Source organism: Leptodactylus fuscus, chromosome 5, assembly GCF_031893055.1.
Source record: "Leptodactylus fuscus isolate aLepFus1 chromosome 5, aLepFus1.hap2, whole genome shotgun sequence".
Classification (NCBI taxonomy): Eukaryota; Metazoa; Chordata; class Amphibia; order Anura; family Leptodactylidae; genus Leptodactylus; species Leptodactylus fuscus.
Genome location: NC_134269.1, coordinates 113,557,662 through 113,582,262, shown reverse-complemented (window position 1 = coordinate 113,582,262; position 24,601 = coordinate 113,557,662). Strand labels below are relative to the sequence as shown.

Below are 24,601 nucleotides of genomic sequence, written 5' to 3'. Positions count from 1 at the left end.
AGGTGGGGCTTAGGAGAGTGGGTGGGTACTGGGCAGGGAGACTCCCCGCCCACACTCTCCTAAGCCCTGCCCCTCTCCCGACTAGTATTATAAAGAAGGTAGGGCTTAGGAGAGTGTGGGTGGGGAGTCTCCCAGCCCAGTACCCACCCACTCTCCTAAGCCCCACCTTCTCTATAATAATAGTCGGGGAGAGGGGGGCAGGGCACTTTGAAACCGGGACCATGGACTGAAGTGGACCAAGAGCAAAGAGCTGCAGGTAAGCGGACACCGGGGGGAGGGGGTTAATCACTACACAACATGGGGTAAATGCTGTGTATTGAATAGGATAATCTCCCACACTGCACACTCAGCTGGCTATTCCTTAATAGTACTAAAACGCTCAGCTATTCCTTTAGTAGTTCCGAGCCATAGGAATGCATTGACCAGCGTCGGTTGGCCACTGTACGGGCATTCGGCCAATCAACGCTGGTCATCCCTATGGGAAAAAGTCAGCTTACGCATATCGCAAGCTGACAGGGATCCCGACAAGATAGAGCCCCAAAGAGCTAGGTGAGTGACATTCCCCCCTAAATAAAGGTTATCTCTAGCTAACCCTGCCTGTAGATCTGTCCCTGTGCCACATTCATATAGTTCACAGTCCCAAATTAGTCGAATGGTAAATCCACCATTCGTCTAAATTGGAGGTTATCCGTTTCCGGCCGCCAATTCCTTTTTCCGATTTTTTTTCACTGCCTACCTTGTCATATTTCCTGTCCCACCTCCCCTGCGCAGTTATTGGTGCAAAAAACATGCCAGGGAAGGTGGGAGGGGAATCAAATTTTTAGTGAGTTTGCCACGTGGTGTTCGATTGGAATCGAACACCTCGAATGGCCTGATATTCAATTGAATATCAATTTGATCGAAAGCCGTTCGCTCATCTCTAATAATGAAGATTATTTCTTAGGTTTCTCTGATTCTTCCAGTTTTTCATTTTTCTGATTCTCCATATTCCATTGTGATCTTAGTCTGACAGTGGCATAAACTTATCCCATCCAATATCTCACCAAATTGTGTTAAATTACACTACATTATCATATGGTATCTCAACTCATCCATTTTTTTACCTAATTTAAAAGACAAATCTATAATCAGAAAATTACATTGAGTGATTTTTTTTCTTTGACTGTTCATATACATATAAATTCTGAAATATAGTTTTCACACTGAGCATTACAGAACATACAATAGGCTGACAGTTTCTGAATCTTATTTTCAGATATGTCATGTAGACCGAATGGCAATAGCTGGGTCATCCCATTATTAGTAGCCTATGGGAATACAATGACTGAATACCAGATTTTTGTACTGCTGGATTTAAATGACCCCATCAGAATTCAGTTGTGCAGTAATAAAAATAATAATAATTTAAACAGCTATTCATACATTATTCTTATTTGTCCCATAATCAAAATGTCCTTAGTAAATGTTATGTACTGATAAAAATACCTTAATGATTTTGATAAATGACACTTTACCCCTGTGGGTTATTTTGGGTCCAGAAATATTTGGACAGTGACACAATCTTTATGATTTGGGCTCTACATCCAACAACTGAGATGTAAGAGGAATGTATACTTTCAGGTTTATTGCAAGGGGATGAACATAAATATCCTGTGAAACTTTTAGGAATTGCAACCATTTTTCTACAAAGCCTCCTGATTTCAGGGGCTCAAAAGTTATTAGAAAAATTAACATATAACCATAAATAAAATGTTCATTTTTAATATTTTGTAGAGACTCCTTTGCTGACAATGATTACCTAAAGTCTGGAACCCAAGAATATCACCAAACGCTGCATCTGTTCCTTTTTGATGCTTTGCCAGTAGAGATGAGCGAACACCAAAATGTTCGAAGTTCGAAATCCGATTCGAACAGTCGCTCACTGTTCGACTGTTTGAACGGGTTTCGAACCCCATTATAGTCTATGGGGAACATATACTCGTTAAGGGGGAAACCCAAATCCGTCTCTGGAGAGTCACCAAGTCCACTATGACATCCCAGGAAATGATGCCAACACCCTGGAATGACACTGGGACAGCAGGGGAAGCATGTCTGGGGGCATATAAGTCACTTTATTACATGGAAATCCCTGTCAGCTTGCGATTTTCGCAAGCTAACTTTTTCCAATAGGAATGCATTGGCCAGCGCTAATTGGCCAGTTTACAGAATTCGGCCAATCAGCGCTGGCTCTGCCGGAGGAGGCGGAGTCTAAGATCGCTCCACACCAGTCTCCATTCAGGTCCGACCTTAGACTCCGCCTCCTCCGACAGAGCCAGCGTTGATTGGCCGAATTCTGTAAACTGGCCAATCAGCACTGGCCAATGCATTCTATTGGCGTGATGAAGCAGAGCTGAATGTGTGTGCTGAGCTCAACTACGCCGGCGGTGTAGCCGGGAGTTCAGTGCACAGCCAGCTCTGCTATGCCGGAGATTGAGCAGAGTTGGCCGTGCGCTCCGGTGGTGTAGCAGAGCCGAGGGTGCAGAAGGGTTCAAGTGCACCCTCGGCTCTGATGTAGCAGAGCTGAGTGTGCACAAGGGTTCAAGCGCACACTCCGTCCGGAGATGTAGCCGTGCTGATGCTGTCAACACTGCTACATCTGATATCGGAACACAATGGAGACTGCTGTGGACTCCATGGCAGTCTCCATTGTGGTCCAATCTGAGATGTAGCAGTGTTGACAGCATCAGCACGGCTACATCTCCGGATGGAGTGTGCGCTTGAACCCTTGTGCACACTCAGCTCTGCTACATCAGAGCCGAGTGTGCGCTTGAACCCTTCTGCACCCTCGGCTCTGCTACATCAGAGCCGAGGGTGCGCTTGAATCCTTCTGCACCCTCGGCTCGGCTACATCAGAGCTGAGGGTGCGCTTGAATCCTTCTGCACCCTCGGCTCGGCTACATCAGAGCTGAGGGTGCGCTTGAATCCTTCTGCACCCTCGGCTCTGCTACACCACCGGAGCGCACGGCCAACTCTGCTCAATCTCCAGCTGCACTGAACTCTCAGCTACACCACCGGCGTAGTTAAGAGTTCAATCTCCGGCATAGCAGAGCTGGCTGTGCACTGAAATCTCGACTACGCCACCAGCGTAGTTGAGCTCAGCACACACATTCAGCTCTGCTTCATCATGCCAATAGAATGCATTGGCCAGCGCTGATTGGCCAGTTTACAGAATTCGGCCAATCAATGCTGGTTCTGTCGGAGTCTAAGGTCGGACCTGAATGGAGACTGGTGTGGAGCGATCTTAGACTCCGCCTCCTCCGGCAGAGCCAGCGCTGATTGGCCGAATTCCGTAGACTGGCCAATCAACGCTGCTCAATGCAATCCTATTGGAAAAGTTTATCTCACAAAAATCACAATTACACACCCGATAGAGCCCCAAAAAGTTATTTTTAATAACATTCCCACATAAATAAAGGTTATCCCTAGCTATCCCTGCCTGTACAGCTATCCCTGTCTCATAGTCACAAAGTTCACAGTCTCATATGACCCGGATCTGAAATCCACTATTCGTCTAAAATGGAGGTCACCTGATTTCGGCAGCCAATGACTTTTTCCGATTTTTTTCAATGCCTCCGGTGTCGTAGTTCCTGTTCCACCTCCCCTGCGCTGTTATTGGTGCAAAAAAAGCGCCAGGGAAGGTGGGAGGGGAATAAAAAATTTTTGGAGTTTGCCACGTGATGTTCGATTCGAATCGAACACATCGAACAGCCTGATATCCGATTGAACATGTGTTCGATAGAACACTGTTCGCTCATCTCTATTTGCCAGGCCTTTACTACAGCTGTCTTAAGTTGTTTCTTGTCTGTGGGTCTTTCTGTCTTAACCCCTTCCCACCAGTGACATTTGTTTTTCACTTCTCCTCCTAAATCCCATAACTTTTGCTCAATATGGTGAATCCTCTGTATTTGCTCTTATCAAGCCTTTACTTCATGGTAGATTTAGATATTGATACATAGTAACTATACATCTATTTCCTGGAGAGTGTTCTTCACTTGAATAGATGCTGTGAAGGGGTTTTTCTTCACTATGGAAAGGATTCTGTGATGATCCACCAATGTTTTCTTCAGTGAACAGCTAGGCCTGTTGATTTAGTTGCTCCTAACATTTCCACTATCTCTAATGGATTATTCTTTTTTTTTCAGCCTTATGATGGTCTGTTTTCCATTGAAAACTCATATGACCTCATGTCGTGGGTTCACAGCAGGAGCTTCCACATGCAAATGCCAAACCTGGAATCAAGGAGAGAAAAGCCCAGGCAGCCCATTAAATAGCTTGTGAGAGAATTGTCCAATTTTAGCCCCTTAAAAAGGGGCAGCTACATATTACAGAGCTGTAACTCCTAACCCCTTCCTCCAATTAGGATGTGAACACTAAAGCTGAGAGTTTGCAGTTTAAGCCCATATGGATTAAATAAATGCATCTTTAATATATTTTGGTAAAAAGCTAAAATACCAAAACTTGTGTCACTGTTGAAATATTTCTGGACCTAACTGCACTAAGGTTTGTTCAAAACAGCTTCAAGCCTCCTTGAAGGTGATTGCCTACTTAGCCTCTTTTATTGAATTTCTTTCTGTTTTAGAAAGTACTCCTAATAATAACCAGTTCCAGGAAGTCCCACTACTGGGACTTCTATCAGTCAGTTGTAGTCTGTGTGAGAACTCATGATCAAATTACTAATTTCCTCTACAGCTCCATTACAGAAAAATGTAGCAGTGCATATTTACTACTTTACATGCTGGATGCTGGAAATGAGGAATGTGTTTTTTTTTTTTTTTTTTTTTTTTTTTTTTTTTAATAATGCTCTAACTGTGCAATTGACTATTCTTACCAGATAACCAGACAGAATGGTGTATAGTTAAGAGTGGATCCATAGTTTTTATGTGTTAGTTCATTTTGTCCCAACATGTTGGTTATGTTTTACTAAGAATATTAACTTTACAAAAAGTAATGACAATGAACATGGGCATGTCTGGGTCAGGATTTAAATCTTAGAACATATGGAGAGAGAGACTGTGGAAAAACATGGCATACACACATATGGAATTGTTGGGAGTATACATGTTTTTAGAAACATAGGATGGTTTTGATTTTCATAAAGGATATTCCATTAAAGCAAGTTATAGTACATAACTTGCTGATTTGTTAGGACCAACTGCCTCAACCCATACTGATCCTAAGATTGAGGTCCCTTTTCCATGTGTTAATTTATTGGCAACCACAAGATCAGTACATGCTAAAGTGCCACTATGGTCATAATAGACCTTTAGGGGGCGTCTTAACAATAGTTTTGTTTTTTTTCTTTTTTTGGCTGATATCTACTATAACAGGTGTTGATACATTAGCCACATTTTCATACAGGTACGCCCTTGCAAAGTGGACTGCTAGGACATATATAATCTATGGGTGGTCCAGAAGTGGTTATAAGGCTTGTTCAAGATTTTTATAAAAAAAATTTTTATAGACAAAAAACGTGGTGGAATGAATTTGTGTTTATATTGACTGGCCCATTATACAAAGATACACATGCATATTGTTACATATTATATATACACATACATCCGCTGTGACACTTCCAGAACAGGAACTAGAAGCCAGGAAGTACTGCATGAGCATGAAAAAATTAGGAATGGTAAAAATGGCCCACATACACATAAAGATGCTTAGCTTTGTTTATTCATTCATATGACAAGCATTTTCTGTCTTTTGTCAAATTTTTTTCATCCTAGAAAATCACTAACTTTTTTGAAGGTTGCCATACATATTAAATGAGGAACAATTAACCATCTAAATTGTAGAAAGGTGTTCCAATTCAGTAGAATTTTGTGCAAAGAAGGATTGTCCATGAGACCAATTTTAACAAGCCTGACCCTTTTGTTCTTGATGGAAGTTAAATCATTGTCAGATGATTCCTTGACTGTTGAGGTTAGCTATGGGTCAGATATAACTATCACTCAAAAGAACCTTGGTCTGACAACTATCTTCTTCCTATGACCTGTCTTACATACTACCTAAAAATTTGACCTGAAAAAGTAACATCCTCAATGTTATACAGTATATGTGAACATATACTGTACTGTATATAGTTGTAAGGCAAATATAACTGCACAGTATTTGAGGTATCAAATGGAAAAAAGTTTTGGGCTTCATATGGCATCAGCTGTAACAGGAGTTGAAAGATTAGAAGATGGCATATTGGAAAGCTGTGCACTGAATAGAAAAAAAAAATCAATATATGTTAGGAAAGGTAGGAACCAAGATAATAGAAGGATGATTAAACTTATGTGGATCACAACCAATGTTCTCTATAAGCGGAGTGATCTGAAATAAAAATAAAATGAGAAGCCAATAGCACTTTATATTCATTTTGGCCTTAAGAGATAATGGTCATTTTCAGATTAGTATATATAGAACAGATGACAAACATTATCTTTGCTTATTTAAAGCTGATAATTCTCTTTGCTTCAAAATGTTGGTCAAATCCACTCATTAAAGGTAGATGTTGGGAGAAAGGGATCAGGCTGTTCTAACGGATGTCCTGACAGATTTAAGCAAGGGCTTTGTGACATCTTTGGACACAAAATGCAAGGATGGCAAAGTTGCAATGACATCACAATTTTTATCTTTCAATTTGATTAATTCACACAATGACAACCAGTACAGTCAGAAGAAATCTAAATTTCATGGATTTAAGATAAAGGACTACAAATTACAAGCAACTTTCTCGGCATAGCATTCAATATAAGCTGCATTCCAATCTGACATGTACATACAGCTGTTTTTGTGTTTATTAGGTGCCAAAATTCTAAATTCATGTTCAGCTCACTTCCAAATTGGCCGGTTTATATTGCACAACTTGTATGTGATGATGTCAAAGTCTTATGCAGCCTCTGCCTAAAGGTTAGCAAAGTTGCAAGTAAGAAATAGGCAACATAATGATAAATGATTATTTTTATCTGCTAATATAGGTATGTCTGGCATGCCTATACATTTACATTTAAGGGACACGACTCTACTGTACTATATGGCAGAAAGACATTTGGCTTCTCTGTACAGATGGTTTCCGGTTTCCTGATGCTATTCTCAGTTAAGACATTTTTATGGACATTTCATATGGTAAATATTCCTTAAAACTTTTTACATGAAGAATGAATAAAAACATTTTCAGCCTCTCTACCCCTTTAATCGGTGTTGCTAATGCTATATAACACTATATACAAAGTGCCCCCAACTGAGATAAATATACAGCACAAAAGAGAAATCAAATATTTACATATACATAATTTCTTTATAAAAGGTACAGTAATATATTCTATTGGGTCACCACCTACTGTCACAGAGCAGATGGTTAATTGGAACAAATGTGCCTACAACAGAAACCTAAAGGTAGATGAGTCTGGGCTATACAATTCCAATACTCTGCCCGTCTCTAGTGGCTATTTCCACACCTTAGAAACAGGAAAATCAATTTTCAGTAATAACACTTTCAATTGAAGAACCTCTTTAGCAATCTAGAAAGATTAAACTACAGTAGCTTCCACCATGGGAATTGTAGTTAAATCCTAGTAAATTCCTACTAGTTAGATTGATGTTGAAAGTGTAAGTGTAAATTACAAACATATTTAAATACTGTTAGATGTGCTTTTCCCAAAGCAGTCAGTGACCAGTTTCTTCAATTTTAGTGGGGATACAGGTTTTACCATCAATCATATAACATAAGTACTTTGACTACATCATTTGCAATTAAAGGATTTATAAAGTTTTTCCATATAGATATTTAAATCCTCTAAAAATCTAATATAAAAGAGTAAATCTACTGTGGATAAAAAAAAATAAAATAAATAAAGCCATGAATAATGTTTCTCTGCACAATGGTTGTCTTTTAGAACAAATGTGTGAAGCCCAAATCTGATAGAAAAATAGAAAATTGACTGTCAATTAGCATGAGAAGCTTTAATAGCATTATAAAGAGTAACTATAATAGAATATGTAAAGGAGTTGTTTTAACAACAGTCTGTAAGAATATATATGAGTGGAAGAACTTTACGCAATACACAAACTCTAAGAGATCAATATTAGCTATACAAATTGTAATATGACTGACAAAGTACAGATGTGTCCACACTTAACAGATCTCCAATCTGGTTCAGGATTAAAATTTGTCTTGGATCCACTTCAGCTCAATATCATACATAGTAAGAATAGCCTTGAAAGACTGCAATTCACACCATATCCTACTAGGTGGTAACACACAGACACAAATAAGATAGTAAGCATATCACTTTGTGACAACTTGCCGCAAGACCATGTCATATCTGCAAAAGCTGTTAAACTTGTAATACACATATATGGAAATGTCCAGGCAAGATGACAGGTAGAGGAGGACACATTCAGAAACTCTATCAGATGTGTAGTTTGGTCAAAGTACTCAATGCCAGGGAATAAAGCCTACCACCACTCTGCCAAAAAAAACAATACTTGGCAGTGAGCATTTCCTGCAAAAGGAACAAACCTTCTGTTCTTGTAAACAAAATGTCTTCGGCTTTATTGATGCAGTGAAAGGACAATATAACAGAGTAGTTGAGGGAGTGGAGGGTTACATATTTTTGATAGAACTCAAGTCCTTAAGTCATGACATTGCAACCATACAGACAACATTTTGAAAAGAGGTTGCCATGAAGTGGCTAGTGGGCTTATACACCTTGATCAATATGTATTAAGAACCTCATGTTCAGTATTGTTGAATTTGCTGAGAAGCACAAAATCAATTTATAAGATTGGGATTTGAGATGCATGTCTTTTTAACACTTTTAATGTGTTTTTAAGTTATGATGGCTTTGGAATTGTAACAATTATGCAATTATTTTTTGCTACTGTTTATTGGTCTTTGTGCACTATCCTTTGGTCTTGAGAAACGGACTGTAGGTCGCATATTTTATTTGTTTCTTGTATACTTGACTGTTTACATATCTTTGAACATTGAGATTTTTCCAGTGTGGCATCAGTATTGCCTGGTGTCAAATGCTGAAATGATGATGCTGGCATGATGACATAAGATGGAGCGAAGTCTTGCCCTAGAGTGGTATCACACAGTGAATATAATGGGATCTGCAAAGTATCCACTGGTTTTATACTTAAAATGGCAAAAACAAAAGTCTATCTATTTCTTTGATCTATGAGATTGGCCATGCGTGATGGATATAATATTATGCAGTATACATATTAAGCATTATTTTATTATTGTGATATTTATTCCCAGAAGATATGATTGTTAATTTTGTATTTGTTTTAGGGAAGTCTATGGGAGGGGGTTTATTTATTTATTTATTTGTCTCTAAGGGGTACGTTTTTTTCACCACGCCTTTTGGCATCTTTGCTATACCGCATTTCTTATTTTATTTTGTATGCTGTATTATAATTGAAAATAAAGCAATGTATATTAACTTAGACTATAGTACTCATTATTTCATTTATATTTATTTTTGTCTTAGGCAGTCCCTTTTAATAATGTACACATTAATTGCCAGAATAATTATAACATTCATACCAGACAAAACTAATTTAAAAACCATTTCAAAATATGAGGAAATACAAAAAGGATTTATGGCTAAATTGAATCTAAAATAATAAAGTAGCACTATTTGTTAAATTCTAGAGTTTTCCCACACTGACACAGTAGAAAAATGGCAGCATGCACTATTAAAGTCCAATTTCTGAGACTTTTGAAGAAAACTGGGGATGAATACGGTCATACCGCCACATGGGTAAAAAAAATAAAACCGGGACCTGCAATAGGTCATCTGTATGAAATATCAATTTGGGGCAAAGTGACCACAAAGCCTTACAAACTTCCCACTTTAGTAGACTATCCCATCTGAGATGTATTTTTCAGTACAGCAAACTTAACCACTTCTTGACCGCCCATACACTATAAACGTCCGGATGGTGGTTGTCTTGTTCTGACAGAACGTGACGGTACATCCTGTCAGAACACAGCTATTGCATGAGTTTGTGCAATTGCTGAAACTGGGAGCCACCTGTAACTTCCCAGAGAGAAGACAGGGAAGGTGAGCGCTGTATACACAGCTATGTGCACCGCCATGATGGGGCCGCCCTCTGATCCGGCAGTCATGTGATCCCCGGGCTCAGTGTCTTGCAAGAGATGCTGGGTCCTAATACAAAAAAAAGTGATCAGATGTCCCCAAAGGTCTCTTATGATCTGAAAAAAATATATAAAAAAATAAAAAAAAATTGAAAAAAAAATTGAAAAAATAATTGAAAAAATAAGTAAAATAATATGCCAATAAACTGCCATTATTAAAGGTTATAGCCCCACCCCCAACACCATACAAAATAAAAATTACTGTAAAGGAGAGGAAAAACTATTTTATAAAGTTTTTAGCTGCACTTTGTGTTATAAAAAAAAAAAAAAAATGAAAACCAGACACAATTTTCCTCCTATTTTGTTTATATTTTCCCTGGATATAAAAAAAAAAATTAAAACACATTCGAAAATAAAAACAACAAAAATAAAGCCCTAGGTATCCCTGAAAAAAGTTGCGAAAATTAGTTGAATGAGACATATGAGAAAAATGTCACAGCCCTCTAAACTGCAAATACAAAATAAACCTAAAATGTGTCTGGTCCCGGACCACAAATTTGCCCGGTACTGAACTGGTTAAAGAGGACTTTTCATGTTTATGTCCAGTCTAGCTGGGTTGTGCGGAACACCCCCCCTCACAGTATTCGTCCATAGCTCTGTATTGTCAGAGGGGGTATTCCTTACTGCCCAGCCATGATGCTAAGCTGTGAGGAACGCCCCACCTGACTGTACTCGTCCATAGATTAGTACTGGGATGCTCCTCAAAGCTTAGTGCCATGGCTGAGTGGTAAGGAAAGCCCCTCTGACAGTACAGAGCTATGGACAAGTACTGTGAGGGGGGGGGGCATTCCTCACAGCCCACCTAAACTGTTAGGAACGCCCTTCTGACAGTGGGCAGACACTGATAACGGCACAGATATCTCCAGCTCCGAGGCACATAACAGGAAAGCCGACAGTGCACTGAACTGAGCATACTGACGGTTTTCTAACGGTATATAAAACCGCATGTGCCTGAAGACATGAAAGGTCCTCTTTGATCTGCATCATTTTCCTACAGTATTGTATTGCTTTTTCTTTGTCAGCATCATTGTATTTTACTGTAGGTACGATACAATCATATCCAGCTCTATTAATTGTAATGTAGAAGTAGAGCTATTTGCTCAATGTTATTTGGAAAAGGTAATATTTTGCATTACTTCTTCATTACATTTGGGATACAATAAGAATAATGTAAAATTTGAACTTGCTGATTTATATCTTTGAAGAGCCATCAATTTCCTCCAGCACTTGTGGAAGGCTGAGAATGGATTGTGATGTCTCGCAGTGATACATTTCAAAGGTGTGAATGCTATTTCATTCACAGCGACACATATGTCAGAAACCTGACATAAAAGTACTTAAAATGAATGTTGATCTTTCCATCTCTAACATATCAGAATGTGATTTCTCAACCTGGATCACATAGAACGTGACACATGAAAATGGGCTGTTTATTCCATCTCAAAGCGATATACAATTTATCATTAAGTGTCATTATTAGAGAGGATAACTGCATTGATTATTATGGACAGATATAAACTGCATATGAGAACTTTAAATTATGACAAAAGGAAAACAAACTGAACAAAATTACTGAAATACAAAAAAAGCTAAGTGAAGTAGTTCTCCCCGCTCCCATAAATCAGTGCTGTCAATTAGGCACAGAGCCCTTGCTGCGGAGAAATGTGTGCAGTTAATTGAAGGGGAGACAGAGAGGAAGCACTACAGCTATTAGCAAACACACAGCATAACTGGAGATCCAAATGACTTGAAGTCTGCTCAAATTGGATTATGTAAAGGGAATAAAGGATTGGTCTGTCTTTGTATTGAAGTCCAACCACTCAGTATAAGAGAAATGAACATTTCACACTTAATGATTTGCATATAAATTTAGGAATTGCACATGTCTTGTGAATATTGTATTTTACAGAATTCTTCAATGTTTATTCAAAGTTTCTTTACCACATGCTGCAGCGAGTACAGTATAATAGTTTGCAATATGTCACTGACTTACTGTACATATGTTCATTTGCTCCAATTATTACGTTTCTACTGACTGCTCAATATGGCCTCGCCACAGAATACTAAATACTGGCTATTCCAAAACCTAAACACAAAATTATATTCAGCAGATAAATATATATTGTAAAAGGTGTTTGTAAACTGCAAACAACCTGATAAGAATCTATGAAAAAGTAGAAATGGGTGGGCACTCACCAATCATTCTCCAAAGGACGACATTTGTCTTCTCTTTTCCTTAAAACATATCCTTTATTAGATACATAAATAAAAGAAATCCAAAGGGAGGGAGTAATAGCACTATTGTCAAAAAGAGGCAACAGCCGTTTCGCGTTCAAAGTCACGCTTCTTCAAGCCTAAAATGCTTATTGCATTTGCAGAGTTCCTGAGTTAGGAATATGCCTTCTCTGCTGAATACAGCCTTTAGTAGGTTTGGGAGCTCTTGGACATTTGTATATGTGTTGTGATTTTACATGTTTGTTAAAACTGTATTCAAAGTGTGGGATGTATGTTCTGCTTCAACACACATATAGATGTAAAACATGATTGAATAAAAAAATTAAAAACATAGCTATAGCTCAGTGGTTAGCAGTGTTTCATCGAATTGAAGGAGTCCTAGGTTTGAATCTACAACATCTGCATGGAGTTTATGTTCTCCTCGTGTGGAATATGATGGTGCCATATAAGTTAGCAACATAAATACAGTATATGTTATATTATATAATATATACTAGTACAACAGTCTCAATAAATTAGAATATCATCAAAAAGTTATGGACTGTTGCTCAGTGGTCAAAGGTGTTTTCAGATGAAAGTAAATTTTACATTTCATTTGGAAGGTCCCAGAGTCCATAGATCACCACATATCTCAGCATTAACCTATTTCCTATCCTGGACCACTAAGAATGTTATCATTAAACCGTCTAAAAATGTTAACCCAACAATGTTACCTCTAATCCCTTCACTGCTCTAGGCTATTATACACATATTAATATCAACACTTTATTAATAGAAACACTTTACTACCCTATAACACTAGGTCATAAATAAAATTCAGGATTAGTCATTATGGCTCCCTTGACCACAAAATAATATTCAGGGAATTTTTCAAGCTTGGCTTTCAATGATTCTGGCATAGAAAAAGGCACAAAGTAGAAGTTTTTGAGCAAAAAAATACAATATTTAGCATTTTTACACCACTTCAGAAGAAAGTGAGCAAGATGCTGTCAACACATTAGGGGGTCCTAGAGAATTTGCAGTGACTCTTGCCTTTACAGTCTATCATTAACATCTAATGGATACTTAGAGATAGATAAATTGTTACCTTTATTTTAAGATATAGATATTACATCTTAGATTACAACTCCGGTATATATATAAGACATGTATGGATTGTGAAAACATCCATAGCCTCCAGATGCTCATTAGTACATTCTAAAAGTCTTTTGAAGTTTACATGATAAATTAGGTCACAGAGATTTTGGTTCATCATTTATGAAACTACAGCATATTATCATTAATACTGTATTATCAAATTATTTTTCATCTAGAACAGATTTATGGCAAACAACTCTGGCACAATGTAAAGCATAAATACATAAGAAAAATTACAAAAATACTGAAATCCACTAATTCAATCCCAAGGTTTACAACTGGTTTCTTTATTTGGATTTTGTGCTTGGTGGAATATTACTTTACTAAAGGTTGCACAATTTACACAAAGCAATAGTATCATTGCAAAGAAATCCAATCAATCAAGATTTATTCCATGCATGCATACACATACACACACACACACACACACACACACACACACACACACACTCACACTGCTATGACTAAGGGGTCTTGTATCCTGAAACGTCTAAGAGATTTCATGCTGTTTTTTGACCATTACTGATTTGTCATATATCCAGTTTTATAAGAGATATTAAAGGCTAAGTTTTATTTTTATTTTTTATTCATCATTTTTTGATCCCTCTTGGATTATTGTGGTGGTAGTTTGTTCATTCTGCATTGTGTTCCCAGCTGAGGTGATTCATCTTCTGAGCATCAGAAGTGGATCATCTGTGATATATGTGAGTTTGGCTTGTGTTCCCACCAACTATTCATTTTCCTTTGGGTAGTCCGGTTTCCTCCCATGCTCCAAAGACATACTGACAGGGAATTTAGATTGTGATACCTACTTGGGACAGTGTTGACAATATATCTGAAAAGTGCTGTAGAATATGATGCTGCTATATAAGTAAGCAAAATAAATAAATAACATTATGGAGCATTATGTGTGTCCTCTGTTACTTGTGCTCTTGGCTGGACATGCCCTGTTATGTATATCACATATTGAAATACAACAGCTATTACAAAGTAATCTGCTAATGATTATACTTATTCCTATATCTATGGATGGCCAACCCGGTGGGTTAAATTGCAGGATTTCGAGGCATTTATTAGCATGTTGCAATATTGTGTTACATTTTTCTCAAGACAAATTGGAGTACATAACCAGTCTGGAATACAGTTAAGTGTGGACCCAACTGTATATAGCAAGAGAACAGCACAACCTTGACTTAACCGCCAACTACCATGAGAACATTCAGAGGCCAATAGAACATGAAAGGCAGTGTCACTTGTGAATGTTTTAAACCTGTCACACATTTTAATACTTACCATGACACAATTATTATTAGTACAATATCATAGACTTACAGCTAAGTGTTATCGCTGGGCTGTAATGAAGGCCCCCCTGACTGTACTCTAAATTAGCTTTGCACTGTCAAAAGGGGTGTTCCTCACAGCTCAGCATTATTGCCCGCCCTTCTGACAGCGGGGAGAGATTGGTGCCAAAATTAACGACACCGATATCTCCAAACCCGAGTCCCATACCAAGTAAGTCGACAGTGAACTGAATTCAATGCACTGTCAGCTATCTAGCGGTATATAATACCGCACTTTGATTAGGACATGAAAAATATCTGACAGCCAAATTTAATGTGTAAGTGTGAATAAACCTTAATGCAACAAGGAAAATGAAAACATAACAGCTAAAGGATTATTATTACACAACTGTGACAACTGTGAATGATAATGTAGAGGAAAATAAGTGGAAATAATTACTTACATCCATCTGATCCTCCTTTGCATTGTAGTAAACTATATCATGTTTCTGTCAAAAATAGATTAAAAAAATGTTACATTTTGACTGTAGTTTATATTTAATAATTTTTTTTAACAGATTTTCTTATATAAGACACTACAAGAAAAAAGAGAGCATATAACCATTAAATATGTATGTAATAGGGGCTGTCCTGGCTCGGTCACATTTTTTATACTGTTAAATTATCCATGGGATAGATTATCAGTATCAGATCTGTGAATGCCCAACAGCTGGACCCTGTCCCTCATAGCCATATAATATCAAACAGTTGAAGCCAGAAACAAAAAGGTGCCACCTGTTTTACAGCAGTTACACAAGAGTACTGCAGTTCTGTTCCTAGTCGAGCAAATAGAAGCAGAGCTGCAGCATTCAGGCATAACTACCTACTCTTATATTATTCATAACCATTAGTTACTACAGGCTACCATTTCTATCTAATATTATTTAATTGCTTTTCATTTTTCTTAATTTTTATTTTCATAATTTTAGCTCTTTAGCAGTCATTTCTCCATAGGTTATACTGTATTGTGACATGGCCTGATACTTTCTGATTGCCCTATATTACTGTGGCTCTACAGTAACAATATTTGTGGACCCATGATTATATTGGTTTGTGTACTGTATCTATTACATAGATTTTAATTCACTTCAAGTGACTGGACTAATGAATTTCATGACTCACAAATACTGCATACCTCCTAACTGTACCAGATTCAGAGGGACAGTCCCAGATTCCAGGTCCTGTTTCCCTGTCTCAATCGTTGAGAGGTATGTCCCGGTTTGAAGTCATCTGAATCCTCTCCAGATGCAAATAAGTTGCATACAGTGGTGAAGTAAGGAGCTGGACATTAAACTGGGGACAACTGGAGGGGAATATTATACAGTGGGGGCAGCTGGAGGGGGCCATACAACTGTGGGGGCAGCTGGAGGGGGACATTAGGCTGTGAGGGCAATTGGAGTTGCACTGGAATTACAGCAAGGGGGAGGGGGTATCACTCCTCCGTCAACCCGCCATGGCCCCACCTGCAGATCCCCCTATTCCCTAGATATGTTTCCTCTTTTAGGGAGAACATTCTCTATCTGAGCCAGAAACGGTAACTGACTTGATTGTGATAATTGTTGTTATTATATGCTTTGACCTTTGTCTTTCTTACTTCTTCCTATGGAGTGCTGTATCACCTACTGTGCTAATTGTTGCCATTTTTGTGTTATTTTATTGATAATGTTAATAAAAACACTTAAATATATTATTATTGTACATAGACAATATCCTGCTCTTGTCCACCCCGTCAGCACCTATCAAGCATTAGATAGTGTAGCATTTCCCAAATAACATTCCATTTCACATTTCCAACAAATTTTTTATCCTATTTAAATCATTTCTGTAATTCTGGTTAGAAGTAGCAAACATATGGCCATGAGGCATTGAATATAATTTCATCTCCACCGGATATTTTCTATATTTTTAGCTCATGGAAAACAAACAGAATAGAATTTCATTGCCTGATAAATAACAGATACATTCAGACATTATACATGGGAACTCAGCTGTGTAAGAATACACTTCACCCAACCAACAGCACAGTAAACCTGAACTTTCATTATATTTATTTCCTCCCTTATCAAATAAATCACTTTTTATCTGTTTAAAGAATGACATGGTACATGAACTACAGGCAGATTTCTAAGTGTTAGGAACAACTGCATGATCTGGTCACTGAAATGACTTTATTATATTCAGCACAATTAAACACTAGATTGTACATATTCAATGGGAAATAATGGAATAGTAAAATACATTTATAAACAATACTGCCCAAATAACCAAAGACAAAAATCTCTTCAATGGTATAAATATATGATGCTGAATAATTCAATAGAGATGCACCTTGCAGGCACTGCGAATACCTCTAAGAAACAATCTATAACCTGATTCCTTCTCTTTTTCGTCCCCTGGTTTTTAATTTGAAACTCTATTTTAGCAGAAAAGGTTGGACGAATTTTCCATGAGCGAGGAAACAGCATGGGGAATTGTATTTAGTTTTAAAGCCAATAGATCAGCAGCTTCATTCTATTCTTCCATTAGGTACAAACACCTTTCTCACTATAACTGTCTGCTAGGGTTGCTGGGCGCACAATACATTTACATGTTTAAGCGTCTATTTAAAGAGAACTTGTCACTTATTTTTTATAAGAGGATTTCCAGCTTAAATATAGGAAGGGCCATATGTTAAATACTCAGAAATTAGAGCAGAAGCCAAATGTTAGGTAATTAAAGGGATTTTCCAAATTGTTTAAGTTCGAACTGGGATCTGTTTACACAGCTGCTGCAGAGAGGGGCCATATACACATATTCACTGTTTGCAGCAGTCAGGTATTGTATACTGTTTATCTCACCAGGGAAAAGCCCAGGGCCTGACGGATTTCCTCTCCTGTACTACAAACGCTTTCAGTCGGAACTTGTCCCCCACCTTGCAAAAATGTTCAATGTACTGCTTGAGGGTGGCAGCCTTCCACTTCAGACGCAAGAGGCCCACATTCCTAAAGAGGGTCGAGATCTCATGTGTTGTGGAAACTACAGGCTGATTTCACTCCTCAATCTGGATCTGAAAGTATAGCCAAAGTTGCTGGCATCGAGAACGCAGAAACTGATACCAGATCTTGTGCACTCTGAACATCCCGGCTTTGTCTCAGGTCGTGAGGGGAAGGATAACACAGCGCGCCTCCTCCCCTTGATATATAGAACCAGAAAGAAGAACCTGCCACTTGTCCTGCTTGGGATTGATGCCGAAAAGGCATTTGACAGGGTGTCCTGGGCCTACATGGAGGCGACCTTATTGAAATTTGGATTTCCTTGTCCTTTTGTTGAGGCCATTTTTTCCCTATACTCCGAACCCCACGCCAGACTCAAAGTGAACGGAACATTGTCTAATACTTTTCAGATAGCCAACAGGACCAGACAAGGTTGCCCGCTCTCACCCACCTTATTTATCCTGGTCCTGGAAACACTGGTACAAAGGTTGAGACAAGATGAGAGGATAGAAGGTATGGAAGCTGGAACCCTTTCCACGTCTGCAGTTGCCTTTGCAGATGATGCCACATTCGTCATTACCAATCCAGAGGAAACTTTGCCGGAAGTCACAGACATCCTGCTTGCGTATGGAAGTATATCTCAGGATATAAAGCGAACCTAGAAAAATCGGAAGTATTTAACATCTCTCTACCTCCCTCCAGAGTCCTGAAGTTGAAAGAGAACTCTCCCTTCCAATGGGCGGATAGATCTATCAAATACCTGGGTATTCGACTAATGCCCCAAGTAGAAGACTTGTATTCAGAAAATTTCCAACCGCTCCTGCGTGCTCTGAAGAAAGACTTAGACTCCTTCCAATCTCTCCCTCTCTCCTGGTTCAGGAGGAAAAACCTGCTCCAAACGTACTTGGTCTCCAAGGTCCTTTACAAGTTGAATATGTTTCTAATTTTCCTTCCTAAGGAATTCTTCACATCGATTCGTAGAATCTTCACAAACTTCATCTGGTGACATAAGTCCCCTAGAACAGTATGTTCACTCTTGATCAAACACAAAGACCAAGGTGGTATAGGTCTTCCAAACGTAGGCACATACTATCAGGTAAATCAGCTGCGCTGGTGGGCACATCTCCTTTTCCCGCTCAGAGCGAACACCTTTGCTCCTCCGATATCTGTGGTTACCCTGGGACTCCAAGAGATCATCAGAAGCTTGCAGACCTCTATTAAGGGGTGCGTGGGAAACCTGGAAACTGTTAGGCCCGTCTCTTGCACCCACCCCGTCACCACTAATGCCTGTTGGACTTGTATCAGCCTGCCTCAGAGATGGCCATAGACAATATGACTCACTTTGGACGGCCTTGAATTCGCTACACTTGAAGGACGTTTCGGATGAGTAATCCAAAATGTTGTTGCTTGACCCGACAAAACTTGGACCCATCCCCTCCTTATTCTTTCTTCACAGAAACCACCTTCACCATTTTCAGACTAAATTTAACAAGACGTACAATCTTAGGACCGGTCTGATGCCGTTTCAGAAACTTTTGGTGTCGCAAATTAGATTATTGCACAAGACTTCGACAATACTCCACCATTTTATCTCCCCACAGACAGACTACAGACCAGCCTTTGTTACCAGCTGGGAGAAAGACCTCAACATTTCTCTCAATCAAGAAGAAGTAGCTGTAGCACTAAAATACTTGCAAGTCTTCTCAAGATGCATTAGACTGAGAGAAAACCAGTAAAAGATCCTCTCTCGGTGGTACAGGACCCTGGAGTGGCTTGCCTGGAGAGGTCTACGAAATGACAATGTATGTTGGAGATGTCAGGCCCAGGCTGGTTCCTACTTGCACGTCTAGTGGACGTGCCCGATTATTGAAACTTTCTGGAAGGGAGTGGCAGACAAAATAAGACAAGTCGCGAACCCCTCCTTCGTCTTAACACCGGAATCGCTATTCTTATCATTGCCAAATGAGAAATACTCCCCGGCTAAAGATATCTTAATCACTCATATGCTAGCCAAATCTCTGATCCCGTGCCACTGGCTACAATCCACTGCTCCCCCTCTGGAAATGTGGGAAAATTGCATACAAGACATTGCTAGATTTGAGGAGCTGCTTAGTTGGTCCACATGCACTCATGATAAGTTTGTTTGCATCTGGAGCCCATGGTTATTGTATTTCTCCTCTGGTTCATGATCTCTCGGTTCCATGCCCCCGAGATGAACTGGCCAAATGTAGATACATGCCTATTATGCTTCTTTAGCCCTACTCTCTCTATCCGACTCCTTCCCCCACTCTCCCCATTCCCCCCTCCTTTAGTCCCTTCCCATTTCCCTCTTCATTCACTCTGCACTCCATTGCAGCTTTATGCTCATTGAATATACTCCGGTTTATTATTGTTACTTCTGCGGCCTTGTAAGATTTATTTTGCTGGAAACTGTAAACGTGCTGTTATTCATGTATTCTGTTCCCATCCCCTTGTATTCTTGAAAAAACCCAATAAATTTTGTGAATTAAAAAAAGTATTGTATACTGCTTAAGCCAGTGATTGGTTGCAGCAATGAATTGTGTATATAGACACCATATAAACAGACCCTGAGGACCAGAATTCAGCACTAGAAGCGATGCAGGTCATCAAAAATAACTTGGGCAACTCATTTAGGATTTAATTACAGGAAAAAAAAAAGCCATATTGATTGTCATCTCTGTATTAGCTTTGCATCGGCAATTTCTATTAAATGCCAAAGTGACACTACAAACTAATATAAAGATTACAACCAACATTGCCTCACTTCCTGTAAAAACAAAAATGGCTGCCAGATCACAACAGAAAATTCTACATTTCTCTAGAAGTAAGACAAACCTAATTACCAATTTTTAACTTCTAAATTGCTTACTCTGTAGCTGATGAATTTTAAGTTATGGATTATTATCCTCTTGAATCTAATATATATATATATATATATATATATATATATATATATATATATATATATATATATATATAATGGTCTATCATTAGAGCATAGAATATAGTACTCAGAGATCAGTGCTGGCATTTACTACTACTGTGGTAGGCATAGTATAGTAGGCTGACACTCAGGACAGTACTCCAAAATAGTAGGTCTGTGCTTTCTTGTTCACGTCACAGATATTTCATATTAGAGTCACATATCTTCACACATCTCTCTGGCATCTTCCCTGACTAACTGAAACACTGGCTATGTACAGTTGCAAGCCTGAAAGTGACAGCAGGAGAAGAAACGGTGCTTGTGCATGCGGGCGTTCTCTCTGACAAGCAATAGCAAGATCAGATCTTTGTGCTATCCAGATAATCCAGGAGAAAACATTGATGCAAGTTATTAAAATAATCCAGTAGAAAATAGTGATGCAAGTAAGTGACCATCAGCCCTTGATACTTGGGCATACACATAGTTCCGGCCTATGAAAATTTGGGGGGTTCTGTTAGAAGCAAGTAAAATTACATCACTGGATGGAAAAGAAAATACAATGGCCATGACGATCAAAATATATCTATATCCCATAATACAATTATTTACTGGAACTTACAATAACAGAAAACTCCCTTTGACAATATAATAGTACGCAGGTAAACGTGTAAGTTTAAAAGTTTGGTTCAGGAGTATTTTAAAATGCCTAGAATGGGTTAAAAATACAAAAAGCAATGTTTTCTTTATTTAATCTCCTCTTCTGCCACTCACACTGCCTAGGTCCCCTCTGCTGTCTACTTCATGACTGGGAATGCCTATTGAGTCAATCATTGGCCACAACAATGACCTGTATTACCTAGCGATTAGCTGAAAGGGCATTTACAGCCTCATCCTGCAGGGCTGTTTTGCAATGGAAGCATTGGGAGAGTGATGAGTTGAATACTGCTTATTCTATATTGTTAACATATTCTGTTGCCCAAGTATAAAGTGTGTGAAGAAGGGATCCCATTGAAATCAGGAAGATCACATGGCAGTTCCCGCCCCTCTTCTAAAGGGAAATATGAGCCCAAAAATCCTAGGACACAAAGGAGATGATTAATCTAAAGTGGAATGGAAAAGTAAAATGAAGCAACCCATCTAGCTGTCATTTGTCCCCTTTGAAAATGAAAGTACTAATCTGATTAGCTGGTATAGGAAACTGCATCACTGTACCTTCCCATGTAAGATTATGTAGTAAAGTGTATGGATCTGCTACTGGAAGATAAAAAGTAAAAAAAAAAAAACACAGCAAATCCTGAAAAATTTGCCAATTTTACAATTGTTTAATGCAGACCATGTTTGTAGTCATACGATGGCCACCAATCTTGTTGTGTGATGAGCTGAAGCAACTACACCAATGAGCAAAATGGCAACAATGGTTTAAGCTTTTGACTTTCATTTTCCATATCTCACCATTCACTACAGCATTAAACATGAGACTATCATCATTTTATATACAATCATCTTGTCTATCTCATACATAAATTTGACTTGCAACTTGTAACTGAATTGTTATGGTTTTGCTCCTGGTGGTGGAAAACTCTTCCATCTTGTACACTGCAAATTACAACTCATTGTGTTATTAGGTTGATTTCCAAGCAAAAGGTCCCTGGGTCACTTCGTAGATCAGCCAGGAAGAAGATTACCCAAGAAACAAGGGATAGCATCACCCAGCTCATTGACCAAGAAAATTGCTGAACTGCATCATGTACGTACAGTTGGAAGAATACAAAATGAAGTTTGTCTATCCATTTTAAAGCCAAAAGGTAGACATCAATGCAAAATATTGGAGTAAAAAAAAAACAAAAAAAAACAAAACAGCTCATCAGGTGGTCTGTCAGTTCTGGCGTAATAAAAAAGGCAGTTGAGGTGGCTTGTATGCTTTGTAATGGTGATAGTGAGTCCATGCGATGTGTGTTACACAAGTTTAGAATAGTTGCTCAAAAAAAGGTGAATAAGCCTGAAATTCATCATCATCATGAGAAGAGCCATCTTGAGTTTGCAAAAAAAGTACAAAAAGTGGACAGTAAAAAATTGGAAATGGGTGATTTGGTGCGATGAAACGGAATTCAATAGACTGGGCTCTGATGTATGCAAATGGGTCTGGAAGAAACAACAGAAAAAGAAGCTAATGGTTCAAGAAATTGAAGGAACTGTCAAGTTTAGTGGAGGGAGTCTGTATGTTATGGGGTTGTTTCACGGCCAAAGGTGTTGGATAATTGACCAGATTGATGGTGATCTCAATGCTGAGCTATATATGAGTGTCCTATAAGACTAGTTACTTTGCACAGTTGAGTACTATGAGTATGAAAACGAAGATATAGTATTCCAGAAGGACCAGAAGCAAATGTCAAGATTAGCAAAGAAATGGTTTAATGACAATTAAGTTGAGATGCAGGATTGGCCCCCACAGTCCTCAGACCTCAAATCAATTGAACACTTGTAAGTAGAGTTGAAGAAAAAGTTGTATTCGTACACAAGTGAGTCGACCAATATGCCCAGAAGGATTCAGAGTCAGACAGTGTTAAAAGTCAATGGTGGATTTATAAAATAGTAACAAAATAATAAAAATTAACATTTAGATTTTTAAGAGCAAAATAGTAACAATGCAGTTACATAAGACTCTGCAAACCTAAATCATATGCTAAATAGTTGCAAGTCATATTTATGTATGAGATGATTGTCTATAAAATGATAGTAGTCTCAGGTTGGAAACTGTAGTAGATATATGGAGACTGAAAGTCAAAAGTTCACAACATTGTTACCCTTTTGATCATCAGTTTATAGACATATCCATCTCAATGCCAAATTTTGTGAAACTTGGTCTAGTTATTTCGCCATTGATAAAGAACAGACAACAAATCAGAAATTCAGATAGATAGATAGATAGATAGATAGATAGATAGATAGATAGATATTGTGTATAGTTAAGTTTAAGACTAATATGGTTTTTATCTCTATGTCATTTTTTAATTTTAGGTAATGTTTAGAGATGAGTGAGTACTATTCGAAATGGCTGTTTCGAATAGCACACACCCATAGGAATGAATGGAAGCAGCCAGCATGCAGACTTTGCTGGCGGCGGCCGATTAACCCCCCCGCGTGCCGGCTATGTCCATTCACTCCTATGGGTGCGTGCTATTCGAAACTGAAGTTTTGAATAGTACTCGCTCATCTCTAGTAACGATTAAACTGTTTAGAATAGACTTTATCCATAAACAGGAGTAAAACGGTAAGCACAGAAGGAACACATTCATTCTACAGTATATGAAAGTGAAAAAATTAAATGTCTTGTTTATTAGTTATGCACATACCAACCAATGTATTAGACAATACCACATTTATGTGTTCTGAAGGCCCTGTCGAAGCGCAGCATAGGGATAACATTCACTAGCATTAATAGCTAGGCTTCTATAACTCTTGTCATATTACATTTGCAAGGTGACAAGCAATAGCCTGAAGCGTGCCTTCACACTCACAAATCAAGCCATGTAAATATTGCTACCCACAGTGAAAAAGTGCTAATTTCAACTGAAAATATATCATTAAAATTAAATTTTAATGGGTTGTGAATGGTTTATAGCATTCTTTTTTATGGTGAAAAGTGTTCATGAATATTTGAAAAGAAAATTTAAACTAATATGAATCTCCTTCACGGAAAGAACATTGTGGCGGTGTGATGGGTATAAATACTTTTAGTATGATACCATTATAAGAAAGATGGAAATGTATTCTA

At 38.3% G+C, this 24,601-nt stretch overlaps 1 protein-coding gene across 7 annotated transcripts in view; it reads right to left on the bottom strand.

Annotated features, from left to right (window-relative positions):
* The window catches only part of CACNA2D1 (calcium voltage-gated channel auxiliary subunit alpha2delta 1), a 561,607-nt gene that overhangs the window by 241,043 nt on the left and 295,963 nt on the right, over positions 1 to 24,601 (bottom strand). For all 7 annotated transcript variants that reach the window (XM_075274041.1, XM_075274040.1, XM_075274043.1 and 4 more), the window contains exon 5: positions 15,315 to 15,359. In XM_075274041.1, coding sequence (XP_075130142.1) covers positions 15,315 to 15,359 — 45 coding nt within the window. The remainder of the gene's footprint in view (positions 1 to 15,314; positions 15,360 to 24,601) is intronic.